Below are 23,039 nucleotides of genomic sequence, written 5' to 3' on the forward strand. Positions count from 1 at the left end.
TGTAAGTGGCCTGCCACGTCCTTTAGCCAAGCTACAATATTGTTTAAGTGTCCTGCCACGTCCTTTAATCAGGGTACAATATCATTTAAGGTGCCGGCCCTGTCATGTAAGTGGCCTGTCATGTAAATGGCCTGCCACATCCTTTAATCAAGCTACAATATCGTAAAAGTGGCTGGCCGTGTCATTTTATTGGCCTGCCACGCCCTTTAATCAAGCTATGTCATTTAATTGGCCTGCCGTATCATGTAAGTGGCCTGTCATGTCATGTAAGTGGACTGTCATGTCATGTAAGTGGCCTGTCATGTAATTTAAGTGGCCTGTCATGTAAGTGGCCTGTCATGTAATTTAAGCGGCCTGTCATGTCATGTAAGTGGCCTGTCATGTAATTTAAGTGGCCTGTCATGTAATTTAAGTGGCCTGTCATGTCATGTAAGTGGCCTGTCATGTAATTTAAGCGGCCTGTCATGTCATGTAAGTGGCCTGTCATGTCATGTAAGTGGACTGTCATGTCATTTAAGTGGCCTGTCATGTAATTTAAGTGGCCTGTCATGTCATGTAAGTGGCCTGTCATGTAATTTAAGTGGCCTGTCATGTCATGTAAGTGGCCTGTCATGTAATTTAAGTGGCCTGTCATGTCATGTAAGTGGCCTGTCATGTAATTTAAGTGGCCTGTCATGTAATTTAAGTGGCCTGTCATGTCATGTAAGTGGCCTGTCATGTAATTTAAGTGGCCTGTCATGTCATGTAAGCGGCCTGTCATGTCATGTAAGTGGCCTTTCATGTCATTTAAGTGGCCTGTCATGTAATTTAAGTGGCCTGTCATGTCATGTAAGTGGCCTGTCATGTCATGTAAGTGGCCTGTCATGTAATTTAAGTGGCCTGTCATGTAATTTAAGTGGCCTGTCATGTCATGTAAGTGTCCTGCCACATCCTTTAATCAAGGTACAATATCGTAAAAGAGGCTGGCCGTGTCATTTTATTGGCCTGCCACGCCCTTTAATCAAGCTATGTCATTTAATTGGCCTGCCGTGTCATTTAAGTGGCCTGTCATGTCATGTAAGTGGCCCACCACATCCTTTAATCAAGCTACAATATCATTTAAGTGGCTGTCCGTATCATTTTAGTGGACCACCACACTCTTTAATCAAGCTATGTCATTTAATTGGCCTGCCGTATCATTTATGTGTCCTGTCATGTCATGTAAGTGGCCTGTCATGTCATGTAAGTGGCCTGCCACGTCCTTTAATCAAGCTACAACATCATTTAAGTGGCCTGCCACGTCCTTTAGCCAAGCTACAATATTGTTTAAGTGTCCTGCCACGTCCTTTAATCAGGGTACAATATCATTTAAGGTGCCGGCCCTGTCATGTAAGTGGCCTGTCATGTAAATGGCCTGCCACATCCTTTAATCAAGCTACAATATCGTAAAAGAGGCTGGCTGTGTCATTTTATTGGCCTGCCACGCCCTTTAATCAAGCTATGTCATTTAATTGGCCTGCCGTATCATTTAAGTGGCCTGTCATGTCATGTAAGTGGCCCACCACATCCTTTAATCAAGCTACAATATCATTTAAGTGGCTGTCCGTATCATTTTAGTGGACCACCACACTCTTTAATCAAGCTATGTCATTTAATTGGCCTGCCGTATCATTTATGTGTTCTGTCATGTCATGTAAGTGGCCTGTCATGTCATGTAAGTGGCCTGCCACGTCCTTTAGCCAAGCTACAATATTGTTTAAGTGTCCTGCCACGTCCTTTAATCAGGGTACAATATCATTTAAGGTGCCGGCCCTGTCATGTAAGTGGCCTGTCATGTAAATGGCCTGCCACATCCTTTAATCAAGCTACAATATCGTAAAAGTGGCTGGCCGTGTCATTTTATTGGCCTGCCACGCCCTTTAATCAAGCTATGTCATATAATTGGTCTGCCGTATCATTTAAGTGGCCTGTCATGTCATGTAAGTGGCCTGTCATGTCATGTAAGTGGCCTGTCATGTCATGTAAGTGGCCTGTCACATCCTTTAATCAAGCTACAACATCATTTAAGTGTCCGGCCGAGTCATTTTAGTGACCTGTCTTATCATGTAAGTGGCCTGTCATGTCATGTAAGTGGCCTGTCACATCTTTTAATCAAGCTACAACATCATTTAAGTGTCCGGCCGAGTCATTTTAGTGACCTGTCTTGTCATGTAAGTGGCCTGTCATGTCATGTAAGTGGCCTGTCACATCTTTTAATCAAGCTACAACATCATTTAAGTGTCCGGCCGAGTCATTTTAGTGACCTGTCTTGTCATGTAAGTGGCCCACCACACCCTTTAATCAAGCTATAATATCGTAAAAGTGGCTGGCCGTGTCATTTAAGTGGCCCACCACACTATTTAATCAAACTATGTAATTTAATTGGCCTGCTGTGTCATGTAAGTGGCCTGTCATGTCATGTAAGTGGCCTGTCATGTCATGTAAGTGGCCCACCACACTCTTTAATCAAACTATGTAATTTAATTGGCCTGCTGTGTCATGTAAGTGGCCTGTCTTGTCATGTAAGTGGCCTGTCTTGTCATGTAAGTGGCCCACCACATCCTTTAATCAAGCTACGAAATCATTGAAGTGGCCCGCCTTGTCATTCGGAAAAAAAAAAAATCCCACTTCTTCTTTTTACTTGTAACGCTTAAGTCTCTTGATCACCTCCAAATGTATATTTTTATTATTTTTGTTTGTTTGATGCCTTTTTAGTCCAAGTACAGACACTTTTCACTTGGCCAACACGCCAAATATGCAATATTTTCCACAGAAATATTCAAAATAGAATGTTTCATGTTGTCAATCATTCATAAGAGCAACAAAAATGGGTGAAAAAACCTGCATGGCAGCTTTGTTTTATTGGAGTCAACTTACAAAATGTGCTCTTTTATTCCACTTTTAATGTGTCTTTATAATAGTATTTTTAGCATGTGTAAAAAATGAGCTGTGGACCCCCCTGGTATAGTACCCCCCCCCCCCCCCCCCCCCCCCCTTTAAACACAATACTTTAAAGCCACACGTTGTCTTTGCACAGTAAAATGTTGCAGAGAAATGATAAAAGTGGGATAATTGATGTCCATTTGAGGCGGTTGGTGAGCCCAGGAATAGAAGCTGTGGGCCACTTGTTGGCAGCTGGATCTGCACACATTTGCTGCATTCCCACTCAGGGTCAGCATTCTCTTCTTCCCGACTTGGAAGTGGGAGGTTTGGGAAGAAGAAGAAGAAGGCGTGGCCAAGTAAAAAACACGTGTGGATGCATCCTGATGACACCTTTAATGGTGACACACGAGGACTTGTGCACATTTCCTGACCTGACCATCAATGTGTGGACGCAGCTGCGGTATATTAATAAAACATAGCTGCTTACTGTTCTTTTTGGCATATTCAATGGCTTGGACCTTAAATCCTACTGAATAGCTCTTGATCTTCTTCCCTTTGTGCGATTTCAAATGATTGAAATCAGCCTCCTCCATTTTGAAAATGATGACAGGTGAAGTGTCACTCGTGACGTGACGAGTTTGACCCGGTGGAAATTCTAGACATGCGCTAATTATTTGGCGAAACGAGTTTAATCCTTAACCGGCGGTAATGCTAAGCATGCGCTAATTATTTTATTATCAGGCAGGCGCATACTATATACCCGGCGGCAATTCGAGGAAATCCGGTATACCTGTAAGTTTTATTCCTTCTTTACTATGCATTTTCGGCCGGTTGCGACGTATACTCCGGGGCGATTTATAATCCGAAAAATACGGTATTTGAACTCGATTTTGCATATAAAACTTGTTTGGGGGGATAGGTTGATTGGCAACACTAAATTGGCCCTAGTGTGTGAATGTGAGTGTTTAGCTCGGTTGGTAGAGTGGCCGTGCCAGCAACTTGAGGGTTGCAGGTTCGATTCCCGCTTCTGCCAACCTAGTCACTGCCGTTGTGTCCTTGGGCAAGACACTTTACCCACCTGCTCCCAGTGTGGGTAAAGTGTCTTAGATATTGAGTTTCACTATGTAAAGCGCTTTGAGTCACTAGAGAAAAAGCGCTATATAAATATAATTCACTTCACTTCACATCCTGATGACACCTTTAATGGTGACACACTGACACACGAGGACTTGTGCACATTTCCACTTTCAACATGAAATGTGTCAACTACACTCCTGTTGTCCTCCTGCTCATCTGCCAGCGGGGATACGTTGTGCTCATCTATGACCCTTCTGCTAGTTTTAGGAACTTTGAACTGTTTTGTTGCCCTATTTTCCTTCATTTACCAGATTTTTTTGTCCGATTCAAACCCTTCTGCTCTCAAAATGTTCTCAACAATTCCCAGGAATTCCACATTATCTGAGTCACTTTCTCCCCACAATTATTCAAACGTCCACGTTTCCCTCGTCTCTCATTTCTCCCACGATTTAAACCAAAGTGCTCCCTGCTAACTTTAGTCAATTGTAAGCATTAGTGATCTTTTTTGGACAATTTTTGCAGGTACATCTCAGGGTCAGGCAGTATAGTTTGTTTATCCCCGCATGATATTGTTACAATGCTAAAATTAGCATGTTAGCTTTTCTTCGAAGCTATTTGGCAGCTTTGCACACAGTCATTTATGTTCAGAATCAGGAATATTTGATTAATTCCCCAGGTGGTTCTTGACACAATTTGTACTGTTTGAATGCTAACCATAATATGTTAGCTTTTTTAGCTACTTTGCAGGTATACACAGTGACAGGTATTTAGGTCACTGACATATTCATTTTATTTTTAAAACGCTTACATTAGCATTTTGACACTAATGGTGCCTATATATATATATATATATATATATATATATATATATATATATATATATATATATATATATATATATATATATGGTTGCTGGTTGTGATGTGATGTCATCATGTTGGCTGTGATGTCACCATGTTGGCTGTGATGTCACCATGCTGGCTGTGATGTGATGTCATCATGTTGGCTGTGATGTCACCATGTTGACTGTGATGTTATGTCATCATGTTGGCTGTGATGTGATGTCACCATGTTGGCTGTGATGTCACCATGCTGGTGATGATGTCACCGTCTTGGCTGTGATGTCACCATGTTGGCTGTGATGTCACCATGTTGGCTGTGATGTGATGTCATCATGTTGGCTGTGATGTGATGTCACCATGTTGGCTGTGATGTCACCATGTTGGCTGTGATGTCACCATGCTGGCTATGATGTCACCATGCTGGTGATGATGTCACCATCTTGGCTGTGATGTCACCATGTTGGCTGTGATGTCACCATGCTGGCTATGATGTCACCATGCTGGTGATGATGTCACCATCTTGGCTGTGATGTCACCATGTTGGCTGTGATGTCACCATGCTGGCTATGATGTCACCATGCTGGTGATGATGTCACCATCTTGGCTGTGATGTCACCATGTTGGCTGTGATGTCACCATGTTGGCTGTGATGTCACCATGTTGGCTGTGATGTGATGTCATCATGTTGGCTGTGATGTGATGTCACCATGTTGGCTGTGATGTCACCATGTTGGCTGTGATGTCACCATGCTGGCTATGATGTCACCATGCTGGTGATGATGTCACCATGTTGGCTGTGATGTCACCATGTTGGCTATGATGTCACCATGTTGGCGGTGATGTCACCACTAATGGTGCCTATATATATATATATATATATATATATATATATATATATATATATATATATATATATATATATATATATATATATATATATATATATATATATATATATATATATAGGCACCATTAGTGTAAAAATGTCATCATTTTTTAATCCTCGCATTATACTTGTTTGTGTAAGGCTGGCCCCTGACAGTTTGTGTTCTATTTTTTTCCTGTGTGTGTAGTATTTCCTGTCAGCACTCTTATTTTGTTGGTTTCCTGTCTTCGTCCCTGAGCGCTGTTTCCCCTCAGCTGCGGCTGATGGGCGCCTGGCCACACCTGGTGTCAATCAGCCCGCTCCTTTTTTAACCTGTTTTGTCCTCCAGTCGAGTGCTGGATTGTTGTCACGTATTGCATGTCGCTTCTGTATGGTGTTGTCGCTCCTGTCGTGTCGCTCCTGTCGTGTCATGTCGAGTCGTTGCAGCGTAGCGACAAGCTATATTTGGTAGCTGTTTATAGCTTACTGTCTTTTGTTCCCTGTTTTTAGTTTTGTTTCTTCATAGCCTAGTTCGTTATCTTCTAGCTCCCATGCTAGCTCTTTTAGTTTGTTATCCGCCTCGTGCGCGCTATATGTTAGTACCTTTTTGATTGGTTTTGTTGTAGTGTGGAAAAGTAAAACCATGTTTTCTTATTCAATGCCTGCCTGCTTCTCTGCATTTTGGGGTTCGTCACAAACTAACTCTGACAGTTGGCCTCTTTATTCCACTTCTGTGTGATTGTATGCGACAGGGGCCGTTCCAAAAAGTACCCAAGTGGCCCCCAGGGTCCCACTGTGGACAGCTATTGTCTCCATCCTAAAAAGAGTGGTCCATAACTTAACACGGCGTGGTTCCTCTGGCAGGGCCGTTCCAAAGTTTATGAAGCGGATGAAGGTGCGTGACTACAAAGACCGGAATGTGTTCGGCGTCCCGCTGCAAGTCATCGTTCAACGCACCGCTCAGCCCCTCCCCCAGGGCATCCAGCAAGCTATGCGTTACCTGAGGAACCAGTGCCTGGACCAGGTAACGTACAACACACCTGACACCTCAAATAATTACCTTCAAGCTCCTACTGCCTTTTTTTCAAAGTGTCACTCAGCAAGAGTTACATAATGCACTCACTTTCCTCCACGTCTGCTTCCAAACATTCACCCTTTTTTTTTCCATTCTGACACACACATGCTGAGGGGGAGGGGGGGGGGGGGGTTACATCATCGCTGTTGAACAAGAAACAACAAGGATTAATATTTCACGTCTGGCTCATTCATTCCTAATACACTACACATTCTTTTGGATTTTAATTCTAGACTGTGATGTCACCGTGTTGTCTGTGATGTCACCATGTTGGCTGTGATGTGATGTCATCATGTTGGCTGTGATGTCACCATGTTGTCTGTGATGTCACCATGTTGGCTGTGATGTGATGTCATCATGTTGGCTGTGATGTGATGTCATCATGTTGGCTGTGATGTGATGTCACCATGTTGGCTGTGATGTCACCATGCTGGCTGTGATGTCACCATGTTGGCTGTGATGTCACCATGTTGACTGTGATGTCACCATGTTGGCTGTGATGTCACCATGCTGGCTGTGATGTCACCATGCTGGCTGTGATGTCACCATGTTGGCTGTGATGTCACCATGCTGGCTGTGATGTCACCATGCTGGCTGTGATGTGATGTCATCATGTTGGCTGTGATGTGATGTCACCATGTTGGCTGTGATGTCACCATGCTGGCTGTGATGTCACCATGTTGGCTGTGATGTCACCATGTTGACTGTGATGTCACCATGTTGGCTGTGATGTCACCATGCTGGCTGTGATGTCACCATGCTGGCTGTGATGTCACCATGTTGGCTGTGATGTCACCATGTTGGCTGTGATGTCACCATGTTGGCTGTGATGTCACCATGTTGGCTGTGATGTCACCATGTTGGCTGTGATGTGATGTCATCATGTTGGCTGTGATGTGATGTCATCATGTTGGCTGTGATGTGATGTCACCATGTTGGCTGTGATGTCACCATGCTGGCTGTGATGTCACCATGTTGGCTGTGATGTCACCATGTTGACTGTGATGTCGCCATGTTGGCTGTGATGTCACCATGCTGGCTGTGATGTCACCATGCTGGCTGTGATGTCACCATGTTGGCTGTGATGTCACCATGCTGGCTGTGATGTCACCATGCTGGCTGTGATGTGATGTCATCATGTTGGCTGTGATGTGATGTCACCATGTTGGCTGTGATGTCACCATGCTGGCTGTGATGTCACCATGTTGGCTGTGATGTCACCATGTTGACTGTGATGTCACCATGTTGGCTGTGATGTCACCATGCTGGCTGTGATGTCACCATGCTGGCTGTGATGTCACCATGTTGGCTGTGATGTCACCATGCTGGCTGTGATGTCACCATGTTGGCTGTGATGTCACCATGTTGGCTGTGATGTCACCATGTTGGCTGTGATGTCACCATGTTGGCTGTGATGTCACCATGCTGGCTGTGATGTCACCATGTTGGCTGTGATGTGATGTCACCATGTTGGCTGTGATGTCACCATGCTGGCTGTGATGTGATGTCATTATGTTGGCTGTGATGTCACCATGTTGGCTGTGATGTCACCATGTTGGCTGTGATGTCACCATGCTGGCTGTGATGTGATGTCATCATGTTGGCTGTGATGTGATGTCCCCATGTTGGCTGTGATGTCACCATGTTGGCTGTGATCTCACCATGTTGGCTGTGATGTCACCATGCTGGCTGTGATGTCACCATGCTGGCTGTGATGTCACCATGCTGGCTGTGATGTCCCCATGCCGGCTGTGATGTCACCATGTTGGCTGTGATGTCACCATGCTGGTGATGATGTCACCATGTTGGCTGTGATGTCACCATGTTGACTGTGATGTCACCATGCTGGCTGTGATGTCACCATGCTGGCTGTGATGTGATGTCATCATGTTGGCTGTGATGTGATGTCACCATGTTGGCTGTGATGTCACCATGCTGGCTGCGATGTCACCATGTTGGCTGTGATGTCACCATGTTGGCTGTGATGTCATCATGTTGGCTGTGATGTCACCATGTTGACTGTGATGTCACCATGTTGGCTGTGATGTCACCATGTTGACTGTGATGTCACCATGCTGGCGGTGATGTCACCATGTTGGCTGTGATGTCACCATGCTGGCTGTGATGTCACCATGTTGGCTGTGATGTCACCATGCTGACTGTGATGTCACCATGTTGGCTGTGATGTCACCATGCTGGCTGTGATGTCACCATGCTGGCTGTGATGTCACCATGTTGGCTGTGATGTCACCATGTTGGCTGTGATGTCACCATGTTGGCTGTGATGTCACCATGTTGGCTGTGATGTCACCATGTTGGCTGTGATGTGATGTCATCATGTTGGCTGTGATGTGATGTCATCATGTTGGCTGTGATGTGATGTCACCATGTTGGCTGTGATGTCACCATGCTGGCTGTGATGTCACCATGTTGGCTGTGATGTCACCATGTTGACTGTGATGTCGCCATGTTGGCTGTGATGTCACCATGCTGGCTGTGATGTCACCATGCTGGCTGTGATGTCACCATGTTGGCTGTGATGTCACCATGCTGGCTGTGATGTCACCATGCTGGCTGTGATGTGATGTCATCATGTTGGCTGTGATGTGATGTCACCATGTTGGCTGTGATGTCACCATGCTGGCTGTGATGTCACCATGTTGGCTGTGATGTCACCATGTTGACTGTGATGTCACCATGTTGGCTGTGATGTCACCATGCTGGCTGTGATGTCACCATGCTGGCTGTGATGTCACCATGTTGGCTGTGATGTCACCATGCTGGCTGTGATGTCACCATGTTGGCTGTGATGTCACCATGTTGGCTGTGATGTCACCATGTTGGCTGTGATGTCACCATGCTGGCTGTGATGTCACCATGTTGGCTGTGATGTGATGTCACCATGTTGGCTGTGATGTCACCATGCTGGCTGTGATGTGATGTCATTATGTTGGCTGTGATGTCACCATGTTGGCTGTGATGTCACCATGTTGGCTGTGATGTCACCATGCTGGCTGTGATGTGATGTCATCATGTTGGCTGTGATGTGATGTCCCCATGTTGGCTGTGATGTCACCATGTTGGCTGTGATGTCACCATGCTGGCTGTGATGTCACCATGCTGGCTGTGATGTCACCATGCTGGCTGTGATGTCCCCATGCCGGCTGTGATGTCACCATGTTGGCTGTGATGTCACCATGCTGGTGATGATGTCACCATGTTGGCTGTGATGTCACCATGTTGACTGTGATGTCACCATGCTGGCTGTGATGTCACCATGCTGGCTGTGATGTGATGTCATCATGTTGGCTGTGATGTGATGTCACCATGTTGGCTGTGATGTCACCATGCTGGCTGCGATGTCACCATGTTGGCTGTGATGTCACCATGTTGGCTGTGATGTCATCATGTTGGCTGTGATGTCACCATGTTGACTGTGATGTCACCATGTTGGCTGTGATGTCACCATGTTGACTGTGATGTCACCATGCTGGCGGTGATGTCACCATGTTGGCGGTGATGTCACCATGTTGGCTGTGATGTCACCATGTTGGCTGTGATGTCACCATGTTGGCTGTGATGTCACCATGTTGGCTGTGATGTCACCATGCTGGCTGTGATGTCACCATGTTGGCTGTGATCTCACCATGTTGACTGTGATGTCACCATGTTTGCTGTGATGTCACCATGTTGGCTGTGATGTCACCATGTTGGCTGTGATGTCACCATGCTGGCTGTGATGTGATGTCATCATGTTGGCTGTGATGTCACCATGTTGGCTGTGATGTCACCATGTTGGCTGTGATGTCACCATGCTGGCTGTGATGTGATGTCATCATGTTGGCTGTGATGTCCCCATGTTGGCTGTGATGTCACCATGTTGGCTGTGATGTCACCATGCTGGCTGTGATGTCACCATGCTGGCTGTGATGTCACCATGCTGGCTGTGATGTCACCATGCTGGCTGTGATGTCACCATGTTGGCTGTGATCTCACCATGTTGACTGTGATGTCACCATGTTTGCTGTGATGTCACCATGTTGGCTGTGATGTCACCATGTTGGCGGTGATGTCACCATGTTGGCTGTGATGTCACCATGTTGGCTGTGATGTCACCATGTTGGCTGTGATGTCACCATGTTGGCTGTGATGTCACCATACTGGCTGTGATGTCACCATGTTGGCTGTGATGTCACCATGTTGGCTGTGATGTCACCATGTTGGCTGTGATCTCACCATGTTGGCTGTGATGTCACCATGTTGGCTGTGATGTCACCATGTTGGCTGTGATGTCACCATGTTGGCTGTGATGTCACCATGTTGGCTGTGATGTCACCATGTTGGCTGTGATCTCACCATGTTGACTGTGATGTCACCATGTTTGCTGTGATGTCACCATGTTGGCTGTGATGTCACCATGTTGGCTGTGATGTCACCATGCTGGCTGTGATGTGATGTCATCATGTTGGCTGTGATGTCACCATGTTGGCTGTGATGTCACCATGTTGGCTGTGATGTCACCATGCTGGCTGTGATGTGATGTCATCATGTTGGCTGTGATGTGATGTCCCCATGTTGGCTGTGATGTCACCATGTTGGCTGTGATGTCACCATGCTGGCTGTGATGTCACCATGCTGGCTGTGATGTCACCATGCTGGCTGTGATGTCCCCATGCCGGCTGTGATGTCACCATGTTGGCTGTGATGTCACCATGCTGGTGATGATGTCACCATGTTGGCTGTGATGTCACCATGTTGACTGTGATGTCACCATGCTGGCTGTGATGTCACCATGCTGGCTGTGATGTGATGTCATCATGTTGGCTGTGATGTGATGTCACCATGTTGGCTGTGATGTCACCATGCTGGCTGCGATGTCACCATGTTGGCTGTGATGTCACCATGTTGGCTGTGATGTCATCATGTTGGCTGTGATGTCACCATGTTGACTGTGATGTCACCATGTTGGCTGTGATGTCACCATGTTGACTGTGATGTCACCATGCTGGCGGTGATGTCACCATGTTGGCGGTGATGTCACCATGTTGGCTGTGATGTCACCATGTTGGCTGTGATGTCACCATGTTGGCTGTGATGTCACCATGTTGGCTGTGATGTCACCATGCTGGCTGTGATGTCACCATGTTGGCTGTGATGTCACCATGTTGGCTGTGATGTCATCATGTTGGCTGTGATGTCACCATGTTGACTGTGATGTCACCATGTTGGCTGTGATGTCACCATGTTGACTGTGATGTCACCATGCTGGCGGTGATGTCACCATGTTGGCGGTGATGTCACCATGTTGGCTGTGATGTCACCATGTTGGCTGTGATGTCACCATGTTGGCTGTGATGTCACCATGTTGGCTGTGATGTCACCATGCTGGCTGTGATGTCACCATGTTGGCTGTGATCTCACCATGTTGACTGTGATGTCACCATGTTTGCTGTGATGTCACCATGTTGGCTGTGATGTCACCATGCTGGCTGTGATGTCACCATGTTGGCTGTGATGTCACCATGTTGACTGTGATGTCACCATGTTTGCTGTGATGTCACCATGTTGGCGGTGATGTCACCATGTTGGCTGTGATGTCACCATGTTGGCTGTGATGTCACCATGCTGGCTGTGATGTCACCATGTTGGCTGTGATGTCACCATGTTGGCTGTGATGTCACCATGCTGGCTGTGATGTCACCATGTTGGCTGTGATGTCACCATGTTGGCTGTGATGTCACCATGTTGGCTGTGATGCCACCATGCTGGCTGTGATGTCACCATGTTGGCTGTGATGTCACCATGTTGGCTGTGATGTCATCATGTTGGCTGTGATGTCACCATGTTGGCGGTGATGTCACCATGTTTGCTGTGATGTCACCATGCTGGCGGTGATGTCACCATGTTGGCTGTGATGTCACCATGTTGGCTGTGATGTCACCATGCTGGCTGTGAACTGGAGATGTGTAAGAATATTATCCCATAAAAGCAATTTTATGCTTTCCTTAGGTGATACTCGCAAATGACTCTTATGTTTCACGTTCATTTATGCGTGTAGGACATACAGTACATTCATAAAGTATTCACAGCGCCTCGCTTTCCCCACATGTTATCTTACAGCCTTATTACAAAATGGAATAAATTCACTTTTGTCCTCAAAAGAGTGCATTTGATTTCTTCATTTTTTTCTTCTTCACATCTTGTCATAATGGGGTATTGTGTGCAGAATTTTGAGGATAAAATGAATTTATTCCATTTTGGAAAAAGGCTGTAACAAAATATCTGGAAAAAGTGAAGCACTTTCTGGATGCACCATATAGTGATCAGGGGGATGTTTTCATTATATATATATATATATATATATAATATATATAATTTATTTATTTTTCCATGCATTCTTTCCCTCAGGCTTGAAGTGATGGATGAGGCAAAAACTAATCCAAGTCTTCTTGTCCCCAGGTGGGTCTTTTCAGGAAGTCGGGAGTCAAGTCCCGTATCCAGGCTCTGAGGCAGATGAACGAGGCCAGCGGGGCCGACGGGGGCGGGGTCAGCTACGAGGGCCAATCAGCCTACGACGTGGCAGACATGCTCAAGCAGTACTTCCGAGACCTGCCAGAACCGCTGCTGACCAGCAAGTTGTCCGAGACCTTCCTGCAGATCTATCAGTGTAAGAATTTGTCCCAGAAGTGAAACTCTGTCAACTCTGGCCTTCCTCGTGTTCTCCGTACTTCAGCTCTCAAGGACTTCTAAGTCCACCGCTTCTACAAGACCATTAAAAGACTTGTTTTCAAGTCCATTCTCTGAGAAACAGGAAGTTGGTGCACCGATGTATTTTTCCAGATAAACACAAAAATCCAATTCATGTTCTTCCAAAATGCAAAAATACTTCTTTATCTGTGAGATGACAAATTGAACCTGAAGCAGATTTTAAGTCCGTCCAGCTTCTGTTCTTTCCCAATTCTCAAATGCAAATCAAAAAAGTAATTTTTGACCATTTTATCTATTTTCATTTTTTGAAAGAAAAGTTATTTAATGAGACTTTTTAAAAGGAGAATAAGACACCTGCTGAATAAAGGTGTTAGCCTTATGCTAAAAACATGCTAACACTTGGAAAAATCTCAATTACTGCTTCCTGTTCAATTTTGTCATCACAAATAAACACACATTTGCATTTTGGATGAACGTACAGTATATTCCATTTTTGTGTTAATCTGGAAACATTTTAATCGACATATAATACAAATCAAAAAACGGGCCTAATTTTATCTTTTTAATCGCATTTCAGAACAGAAGCTACGCGGACCTTTCAGCTTTTCCTTTGCATTTAGCATGTTTGTTGAGCAGGAGTCCTCTTTAAAAAGTCTCATCAAATAAGTGTCCAACTTTTGTTTCAGAAATGAAAACAGAAAACAATTGTTCCAAAATGACTTTATTGATTTGCATCTAAGAATTGGAAATAAAATAAACGGGACCTTTTTAACTCCAACATGATTTTGGTGTTTGCTATAAAAGGAAATTCAAATAAAGCAGTCCTCAATTTTTTTTTTTTTAATGAGAAGAAAGTGAAAAATGAGCAAAACACACGCACACACACTCCATCGCCATGGCGACACAAACAGGCCCTCAGAGCAAGGCAGGAAATACCTGAGGGATGATGTCATTGATCATGATGGCGGCGTGAGGAAATGTTTTCATAAGGTGGAAGGAAAACACACGTAGCGTCTCTTATGTAAGACTTTCATGTCCCGCCCCCCCCCAGACATGCCCAAGGAGCTCCGCCTCCAGGCCGCCCGCGCCGCCGTGCTGCTGCTGCCCGACGAGAACCGCGAGGCCCTGCGGACGCTGCTGTGCCTGCTGAGCGACGTGACGGCCAGCGTGGCGGAGAACCAGATGACGCCCACCAACCTGGCCGTGTGCCTGGCCCCCTCCCTCTTCCACCTCAACACCCTCAGGCGCAAGGAGAGCCCCTCGCCCAGGTGGGCAAACACACACTTTTTCATTCACTAAATATCAATTTTTGGATTGAAATCAGAACCGGTGTGACGGGAAATGGTGATCCCCCCCAAAAACATTTTTTTAATATCCCAGATTACCCAAAATCCTGGTTTTACGGGTCATTTTTTCCCAGTGGGCCATTTTTGGAACTTGCACTATTTCCACATTTCCCAACCGAAGTGACTTGTTCCACCTTCCACACACGCCACTCCACATTTTCCAATTTCTAAATTATTCCAGGAATTCCCAGTTTTCCAAAGCCCTATTTTACCTTTTTTCCTGGAAGTTTTTCATTCTTTTTAATTAGGAAAACAAAAGTTTCGTTATTTTTTTTCCATCAAAAATTCCAGTTTTCTTGAAATTCCAGAAATTCCAAAATACCAATGAAATGCAAACTGTTACTACGTCAACATTTTTCAACCATTTTGAAAAATTCCAACACCAACCTATTCATATCATTCTATATTTTCCCAAATTCACGTTTTTCCCCAAATATCCAGGAAATTCCCACTGGAATAAATGGACATAGTCATGGTTAAACAACGCCCACAATTCCCAAAATGTTGCTCCTTTTTCTTAGCTGATTCTAACCTTTCAACCAAAACATGTCGTCCTTTTTCCCAAATTCCTGTTTTTTCTGGAATTTCCAGGAATTTTCTCCCCATTGACAATGAATGGGACATATTTAATAGACTGCATGTCCCACAATTATCACCTGATGTGAAGTATTCCAGCATCCACACACTCCGCTCAACATTTTCCAAGTTCAGATTTATTCCAGGAATTCCCAGTTTTCCAAAGCCCTGTTTTACCTTTTTCCGGGAAGTTTTTCACAGTCCACATTTTTAAACTGTTTTTGTCCATTCCAACTTCAATATATATATATATATATATATATATATATATATATATATATATATATATATATATATATATATATATATATATATATATGTATGTAGGTGTGGGAAAAAATCACAAGACTACTTCATCTCTACAGATCTGTTTCATGAGGGGTTCCCTCAATCATCAGGAGATTTTAATGGAAGCATTCACATACAAGGGTTTATATAGAGCACAGAGTGGGTGGGTACAGGCAGGCGTAGGGTGTGGTGATTGGCTCATGTGTTACCTAGGAGGTGTTTCCGTCTATGGCGGCATGTTGAAATGATTTCACTGCGCTTGTTGAGAGATGATAGATCTGGATGATATATAATAAACAGTTTCTCTTTTAAGCATAGGTTGCATCTTTTATTACCACTGTTGTAAGGTGTGCTGGATGCAAGAATTTGCCATGTTATTGAATATTCAACATTATTGTCTTTGAGGTTCCAAATATGTTTGATGAGTTCTGTAGAATTCTGCAAAGTCTGGTTTCTAAAGGAGGCGTTGTGATTATTCCATCTTGTTTTGAACGCTCCTTCGGTTAATCCTACGTACGTGTCGGATGTGTTAATGTCCTTGCGTATTACCTTTGCTTGGTAAACGACTGATGTCTGTAAGCACCTTCCGTTGAGAGGGCAATCAGGTTTCTTGCGACAGTTACATTCATTATTGGTTTCAGAGTCGTTTAGTCTGGGGGTAGGCAGTCCTTTTACAATTGCTTTGTTGTGGTTTGAAATGATTTGTTGCATGTTATTCATACAGCTGTAGCTCAATTTAATGTTGTTCTTGTTGAATATTTTTCTTAGGGTGTTGCCTTTGGGGAAGTGTTTGTCGATCAGAGTGAGGAACTTGCGGCCGATGTTGGTTGAGACGTCTTTGCTGAATGGCGGATTGTACCAGATGATGTTGTTTCGTTTTCTGCTCTTTTTTGGTTGGTTTCCTGGGGTGGGTTCATAGGTAAGGGTGAAGTTGTATCCGCTTTCATCAAGTGCTTTCTGGTACGGGGGGGTTGCTTGGTCGAATTCAGCTTTGCTGGATGACAGCATCGATATATATCGATATATATATATATATATATTTGTACATATAAATGTTTATATATATATATATATGATTGATTGATATATATATATATATATATATATATATATATATGTGTGTGTGTGTATGTATATATATGCAGAAAGAAGAGGGCAGGATGTGGTAAAAAGGGGAACATGTCCATCTAATTAAGGCAGACACTTAACGAGGTGTCCCCGCCCCTAATCTGGCAGGGTGATGAACAGGAAGCCCACTCTGGGCAAGCCGGACCAGAGAGACCTGAACGAGAACCTGGCGGCGACTCATGGCTTGGCGCACATGATCCAGGAGTGCAGGAAACTCTTCCGGGTGAGTTGTGGCACTGAGAAGGACACACACACACACACACACACACACACACAGACACACACACACACAGAGAGCTAAAGGTCGACATTCTGCAGGTCGTTAGCGTTAATAAGATTGCAGGAGAGCTTCCTGTCTGCTAACAAAGTTAGCTGTTTGGCTAAACGAGCATGAATTGAATTAGTGTGAGCCTGACAAAGTTCACAAACATTTTCTTGTTACATATCACCTTTTTGCTCTTTTAGACCACTTTTTATGTTTTTCATTTTTTTCAATCGTATCTTTAAAATGTGCCGTGGGGCCGTCAAATAAATGACCTTCGGGCCACACTTTGGACACCCCTGAGTTGTGTAGCCGCCATCATACTTTGTCACACAGTTTCAGTATCACATCGATACCAGCCTGATGTGTGGGATGGGAAAGAGGATGAGTGATATCACACATGATGAGAACTAACCACCCCCAGGTGCCGGAGGAGATGAGCCGCTGCAGGAACTCTTACGTGGAGCAGGCTCTGTTGCCGCCACGTCTGGAGGAAATGTCCGGAGGTGACTACCGGGCTCACCTGCGCCTCGGTCTGGACTCACTCCTCAAGGAGGCCAAGGACAAGTTCAAAGGTTACGACAGCCTGTCCACCCTCGAGCAGGTCGAGCTGTCCTATCGCAAGGTGAGCCCTCACCCTGATCATACATACATACATCCATCTATCCATCATCCATCATCCATCCATACATCCATCCATCCATCATCCATCCATACATCCATCCATCCATCCATCTATCCATCATCCATCCATACATCCATCCATACATCATCCATCATCCATCCATCCATCATCCATCCATACATACATTCCATCCATCCATCCATCCATCATCCATCCATCTTTCCATCCATCATCCATCCATACATCCATCCATCTATCCATCATCCATCCATACATCCATCCATCTATCCATCATCCATCCATACATCCATCCATACATCCATCCATCTATCCATCATCCATCCATACATCCATCCATACATCCATACATCATCCATACATCCATCCATCCATACATCCATCCATACATCATCCATCCATCCATACATCCATCATCCATCCATACATACATTCCATCCATCCATCCATCATCCATCCATACATCCATCCATACATCCATACATCATCCATACATCCATACATCATCCATACATCCATCCATCCATCCATACATCCATCCATACATCATCCATCCATCCATCCATCTTTCCATCCATCATCCATCCATACATCCATCCATCTATCCATCATCCATCCATACATCCATCCATACATCATCCATCCATCCATACATCCATCATCCATCCATACATACATTCCATCCATCCATCCATCATCCATCCATACATCCATCCATACATCCATACATCATCCATACATCCATCCATCCATCCATCCATACATCCATCCATCCATCCATACATCCATCCATACATCATCCATCCATCCATCTTTCCATCCATCATCCATCATCCATCCATCATCCATCCATACATCCATCCATACATCCATACATCATCCATACATCCATCCATCCATCCATACATCCATCCATCCATCCATACATCCATCCGTACATCATCCATCCATCCATACATCCATCATCCATCCATACATACATTCCATCCATCCATCCATCCATCATCCATCCATCTTTCCATCCATCATCCATCCATCCATCCATACATCCATCCATCATCTTTCCATCCATCATTCATCCATCCATCCATCATCCATCCATCCATCCATCATTCATCCATCCATCATCCATCCATCCATCCATCATCCATCCATCCATCCATCATCCATCCATCCATCCATGTGCGTGCCGTGTAAATGTCACCTGGGCAGGAGGAACACGTTTCCCCCTTTAGTGGGAGGAGTTAACTTGACCAGTGGATGGCGGCCGGCTGGGCTGCAGGCCCTGAGGGCTCGGTCGGGTCCGCTTGCCCCAACTTTAGGCATGATGTGCTGATCCATACTGAAATATCCACACCGCCGATACCAGACCTCCACACACTAATGTCAAAATATCGATACTTTTCATACTTTAATTCAGGGATTTTCCAAACATTTATCTATATTTCATCATTTTCTCATTACTTATCCTTATTTATTTTGCTCTTTATTTTTTGTTTATTTTTTTACATTTTTACTGTTGTTTTTTTTTCCCATGTGGGAATGGAATAAAAATAATAATAAGATTGTGTAAGTGCATACTTGTCAAAATAATTCTAAACCTTAATATTCAGTTAGACGTTGAATGGTGTTTATTATAATTGTCAATTTATAAATCAATAATTAGGGACCGACAGAGGACCCTATTGAATTTCCAAGGTTTTATTATTATTCTTTATTATACCGCCGCCTCTTTGAGCTGTAATTTGACCCCCTTAACATGCTTCAAAACTCACCAAATTTGACACACACATCAGGACTGGTGAAAATTACGATCTAATCAAAAAACCAAAAGTCAAAATTGTGCTCTAGCGCCCCCTAGGAAGAAAACACAGACAAACTGTCTGTAACTTCCAGTAGGAACGTCGTAGAAACATGAAACAAAAAACCCTATGTAGGTCTCAGTTAGACCTATATTTCATACACTCTTACCTCCCAGCTAAAATCAACAGGAAGTTTGCAATTCCCACTTAAATACAAAAGTTGGCTAAAAAAATGTTGCTTTTTTTCAAACATGATCTCCTCTGAGGCCGTTTGTCGTCTCGGCTTGAAATAAGTAAAAGATGAGCGATTGAACCCTTCTGATTAAAAGTTGATGTAATAGTTTTAATCACCACTACGGATTTGAAGAACCGCTGCGCTGAAAACCATTTCAAAGATGGCCGCCGTGCGCAGACACAGTGAGGGAGACGTTTTTTTCCCGTTTTTTTCCGTACCGTCTGCTGCTGTTGCGCACGCACCAACATTTGTGGGGGAGGGGCTGTGATCATCCAGTGACAGAATATTTGAATAATATTAACATTTGTTGTGCTTCGCCCTCGTGTGAAATATTTGTTAAGATGGCTGCCGGCTAGCTAACGCTTATCTGGGCTTGGGTCACGGGGGCAGCAGCCTAAGCAGCCAAAGCAGTCCCGTCCATCGCTGCTTGCAGTTTTAATTAATTCATTAGTTTTTGTTTTTTTTTATTAACTGACTAACTAAACTTTGTTTATATTTAATTTTTGTTTTGAAAGCTTTTAATATTTTAGATCAGACTTTTCACATACTGAAAAGTCAAGTATGCCATTTGGATATTTTTTAGCTAAAAAAAAAATGCTAAAAACAGACATTATATATATTTAAAACCAAAACTTTGTGTTGTATGTGACTAAAGTATATTATTATTAACTATTAGTTTAAAATGTTGCGCTTTTTCTCATCACATATGCTCTTTTTCTTACATTTTTACTGTTGTTTTTTCCCATGTGAGAATAGATAAAAGTAATAATAATAATACAATCATGTAAGTGCATAACCTAGTGTGTCCAAAAATATTCATGTTTAGTTACACATTTAATTTATTATTGTTGTTAATTCACACATTGATATATTTTTCTTTCAACAACTTTCAATATGAATATTGAAAGTTGGTATTATTTTATTTTTAAATAAACTGACTAACTAAACTGTGTTTATATACTATTTTTATTTTGAGAGCATTTAGTATTTTAGATCGAAGGTGTCTAAACAGGGGACATTTTGATATTGTTTTACTTAAAAAATGTTAAAAACAGATATTCTACTTTAAAGACAAAACTTTGTGTTACATGTGACTGAGTTTATTATTATTAATTATTAGTTCAAAATGTTCTGCCTTTTCTCCTTAAATCCCCATTTTTGTGCGTTTTTTTTACATTTTTACCCCATTATTATGACTTTTTTATTATTTAAAAATACACAACTTTTTTAAAAGTTAGGTATATTTGCACAAATTATCGGAACAGTATCGCCGATACCAGTCTGAATTTGACTTGGTATCGTAAGGGGATCCAAACTCAGTGGTATCACCACTCAAACAATGGGTACCATTCACATTTGAATCGATACGGTACCAACTGCCAGTATTATCGTGTGCAAGTATGACGACCAGTTGCAAGTCCAAACAGTGTGTGTTGTGCCCCAGAAAGTGTTGATACTGTAAGTACTGTACTTATTACACAGGTGCATCTTAGTTGTAGTTTTCACTACCAAATTTGGAGGTGTTGAAATCGCTAATGCTAATCAGTAGCATGTCATTGGCAAAGCCAATGTATATTAGCATCGAGCTAACGCATTTTTGGAAAAGTCAGTGATTTAACGATGTCATCAGCATCTTCATCCCGACATGTCCCTCAGGTCCAGGATGGCTTCCCACTCAGGCTGTGGAAGGCGAGCGTGGAGGTTCCCGCACATCCGGAGGAGGTCCTGACCCGCCTGCTGAGGGATCAGGCCAGCTGGGACGAGGACCTGCACGAGAGCCGCGTGGTGCAAGTCCTGGACCAGAAGACGGAGGTGTACCAGTACGTCAGGACCAGCATGGCCCCGCATCCCATGAGGGACCACCTGGTGCTCAGGTAAACACACCTGTGTCCTTTTTGCCATGTCTGGTCGCCCGTCTGACCTGGACTCTCCTGGGAACCAGAACCTGGACCACGGACTTGCCGAAGGGGGCGTGCGCGCTGGTGGCCACGTCGGTGGATCACGCGGCGGCGCCCGTGGTGGGCGTGCGCGCCAACGTGCTGCTGTCACGCTACTTCATCGAGCCCTGCGGCGCCAACAAGTCCCGCCTCACGCACTTCTCCAGGGTGGACTGCAGGTCTGTGCTTCTTCAGGGAGTCAGGGGGCGGGGGGGCGGGAAAAGGCTGTCAGTGTTAGTGGCGTCTAATTAGTAATCATCGTCTTCTTTTCCATCAAAATCTCATTCATGGGGAGGAGAAAAAATGTCCACGAAAAGTCTTTCAGTGTTAGCGTGAAAAAGGGGGGGCGTGAAAAATGTTTTGTCTTCTGTGAGAGTGAAACATTTTATTGTGCCGGGGGGGCGTGAAAAAATATATGTACCTTGGGGGAACGTGCAAAAAATATTGGGGGCGGGGACGATGAAAAATAATCATAATCCTGGGGGGCGTGAAAAATGTTTGGTCTTCTGTGGGAGTGAAACATTTTATTGTGCCGGGGGGGGCGTGAAAAAATTTCTGTATTTGGGGGGAACGTGTAAAAAAATTGGGGACGGGGACGATGAAAAATAATCATAATCCTGGGGGGCGTGAAAAATGTTTGGTCTTTTGTGGGAGTGAAACTTTTTAATTGTGGGGGGCGTGAAAACAATTGTGTATCCCAAGGGCACGTGAAAGAATGTGGTTCCTTGAGGGGTGAAAAAAAAAACATCTACTGGGGGGGTACAAAAAAAAATTGGTTTCCCGGGGGGGCGTGAAAAAAAATTGGGTCTTCTGGGGAGTTGAAAAAAATTGACTTGTTGGGGGGCGGGGGGCGTGAAAAAAATTCGATCTCCTGAGGGCATTAAAAAATTCTGTATCGGGGGGGGATCGTGAAGCATGTTTTGTCTTCTGTGGGGGTGAAACATTTAATTTGCCTGGGGGGGCGTGAAATTTATTTTGCCTGCTGGGGGGGACAGTGAAAAAATATTCTGTATCTCCAGGGGGGTTAAAAATCTTTGATGGGGGGAAGGGCCGCGAAAAAATGTCTGCATCCTCCGGGGGGAGTCGTACAAAAAATTGGTCTCCTGGGGGGGTTGAAAACATTTGTCTTGCTGGGGTGGGCAGGAACGGTGAGAAAAAAAAATCTGTATTTTGGGGGCGGGGGTGTTAAAAATGTTGTGTCCCAAGAGGACGTGAACAAATGTGGTCCCCTAAGGGGTGAAAAAAATGGTGTACTGGGGGGGGTACAAAAAATTTGGGGAGGGGGGGTGAAAAGATGTCTGTATCTCTGGTGGCGTTACAAATTCTGTAGTGGGGGGGTGTGAAGAAATGTCTG

General features: G+C 44.1%; 1 protein-coding gene across 4 annotated transcripts in view; it reads left to right on the forward strand.

The window, feature by feature from the left end:
* The window catches only part of dlc1 (DLC1 Rho GTPase activating protein), a 261,583-nt gene that overhangs the window by 235,237 nt on the left and 3,307 nt on the right, over nucleotides 1–23,039 (forward strand). For all 4 annotated transcript variants that reach the window (XM_061887484.1, XM_061887563.1, XM_061887643.1 and 1 more), the window contains 7 exons: nucleotides 6,550–6,709; nucleotides 13,220–13,427; nucleotides 14,520–14,736; nucleotides 16,915–17,029; nucleotides 17,493–17,693; nucleotides 21,405–21,622; nucleotides 21,691–21,864. In XM_061887484.1, coding sequence (XP_061743468.1) covers nucleotides 6,550–6,709; nucleotides 13,220–13,427; nucleotides 14,520–14,736; nucleotides 16,915–17,029; nucleotides 17,493–17,693; nucleotides 21,405–21,622; nucleotides 21,691–21,864 — 1,293 coding nt within the window. The remainder of the gene's footprint in view (nucleotides 1–6,549; nucleotides 6,710–13,219; nucleotides 13,428–14,519; nucleotides 14,737–16,914; nucleotides 17,030–17,492; nucleotides 17,694–21,404; nucleotides 21,623–21,690; nucleotides 21,865–23,039) is intronic.

This window comes from Nerophis ophidion, linkage group LG01 (assembly GCF_033978795.1).
Source record: "Nerophis ophidion isolate RoL-2023_Sa linkage group LG01, RoL_Noph_v1.0, whole genome shotgun sequence".
Lineage (NCBI taxonomy): Eukaryota > Metazoa > Chordata > Actinopteri > Syngnathiformes > Syngnathidae > Nerophis > Nerophis ophidion.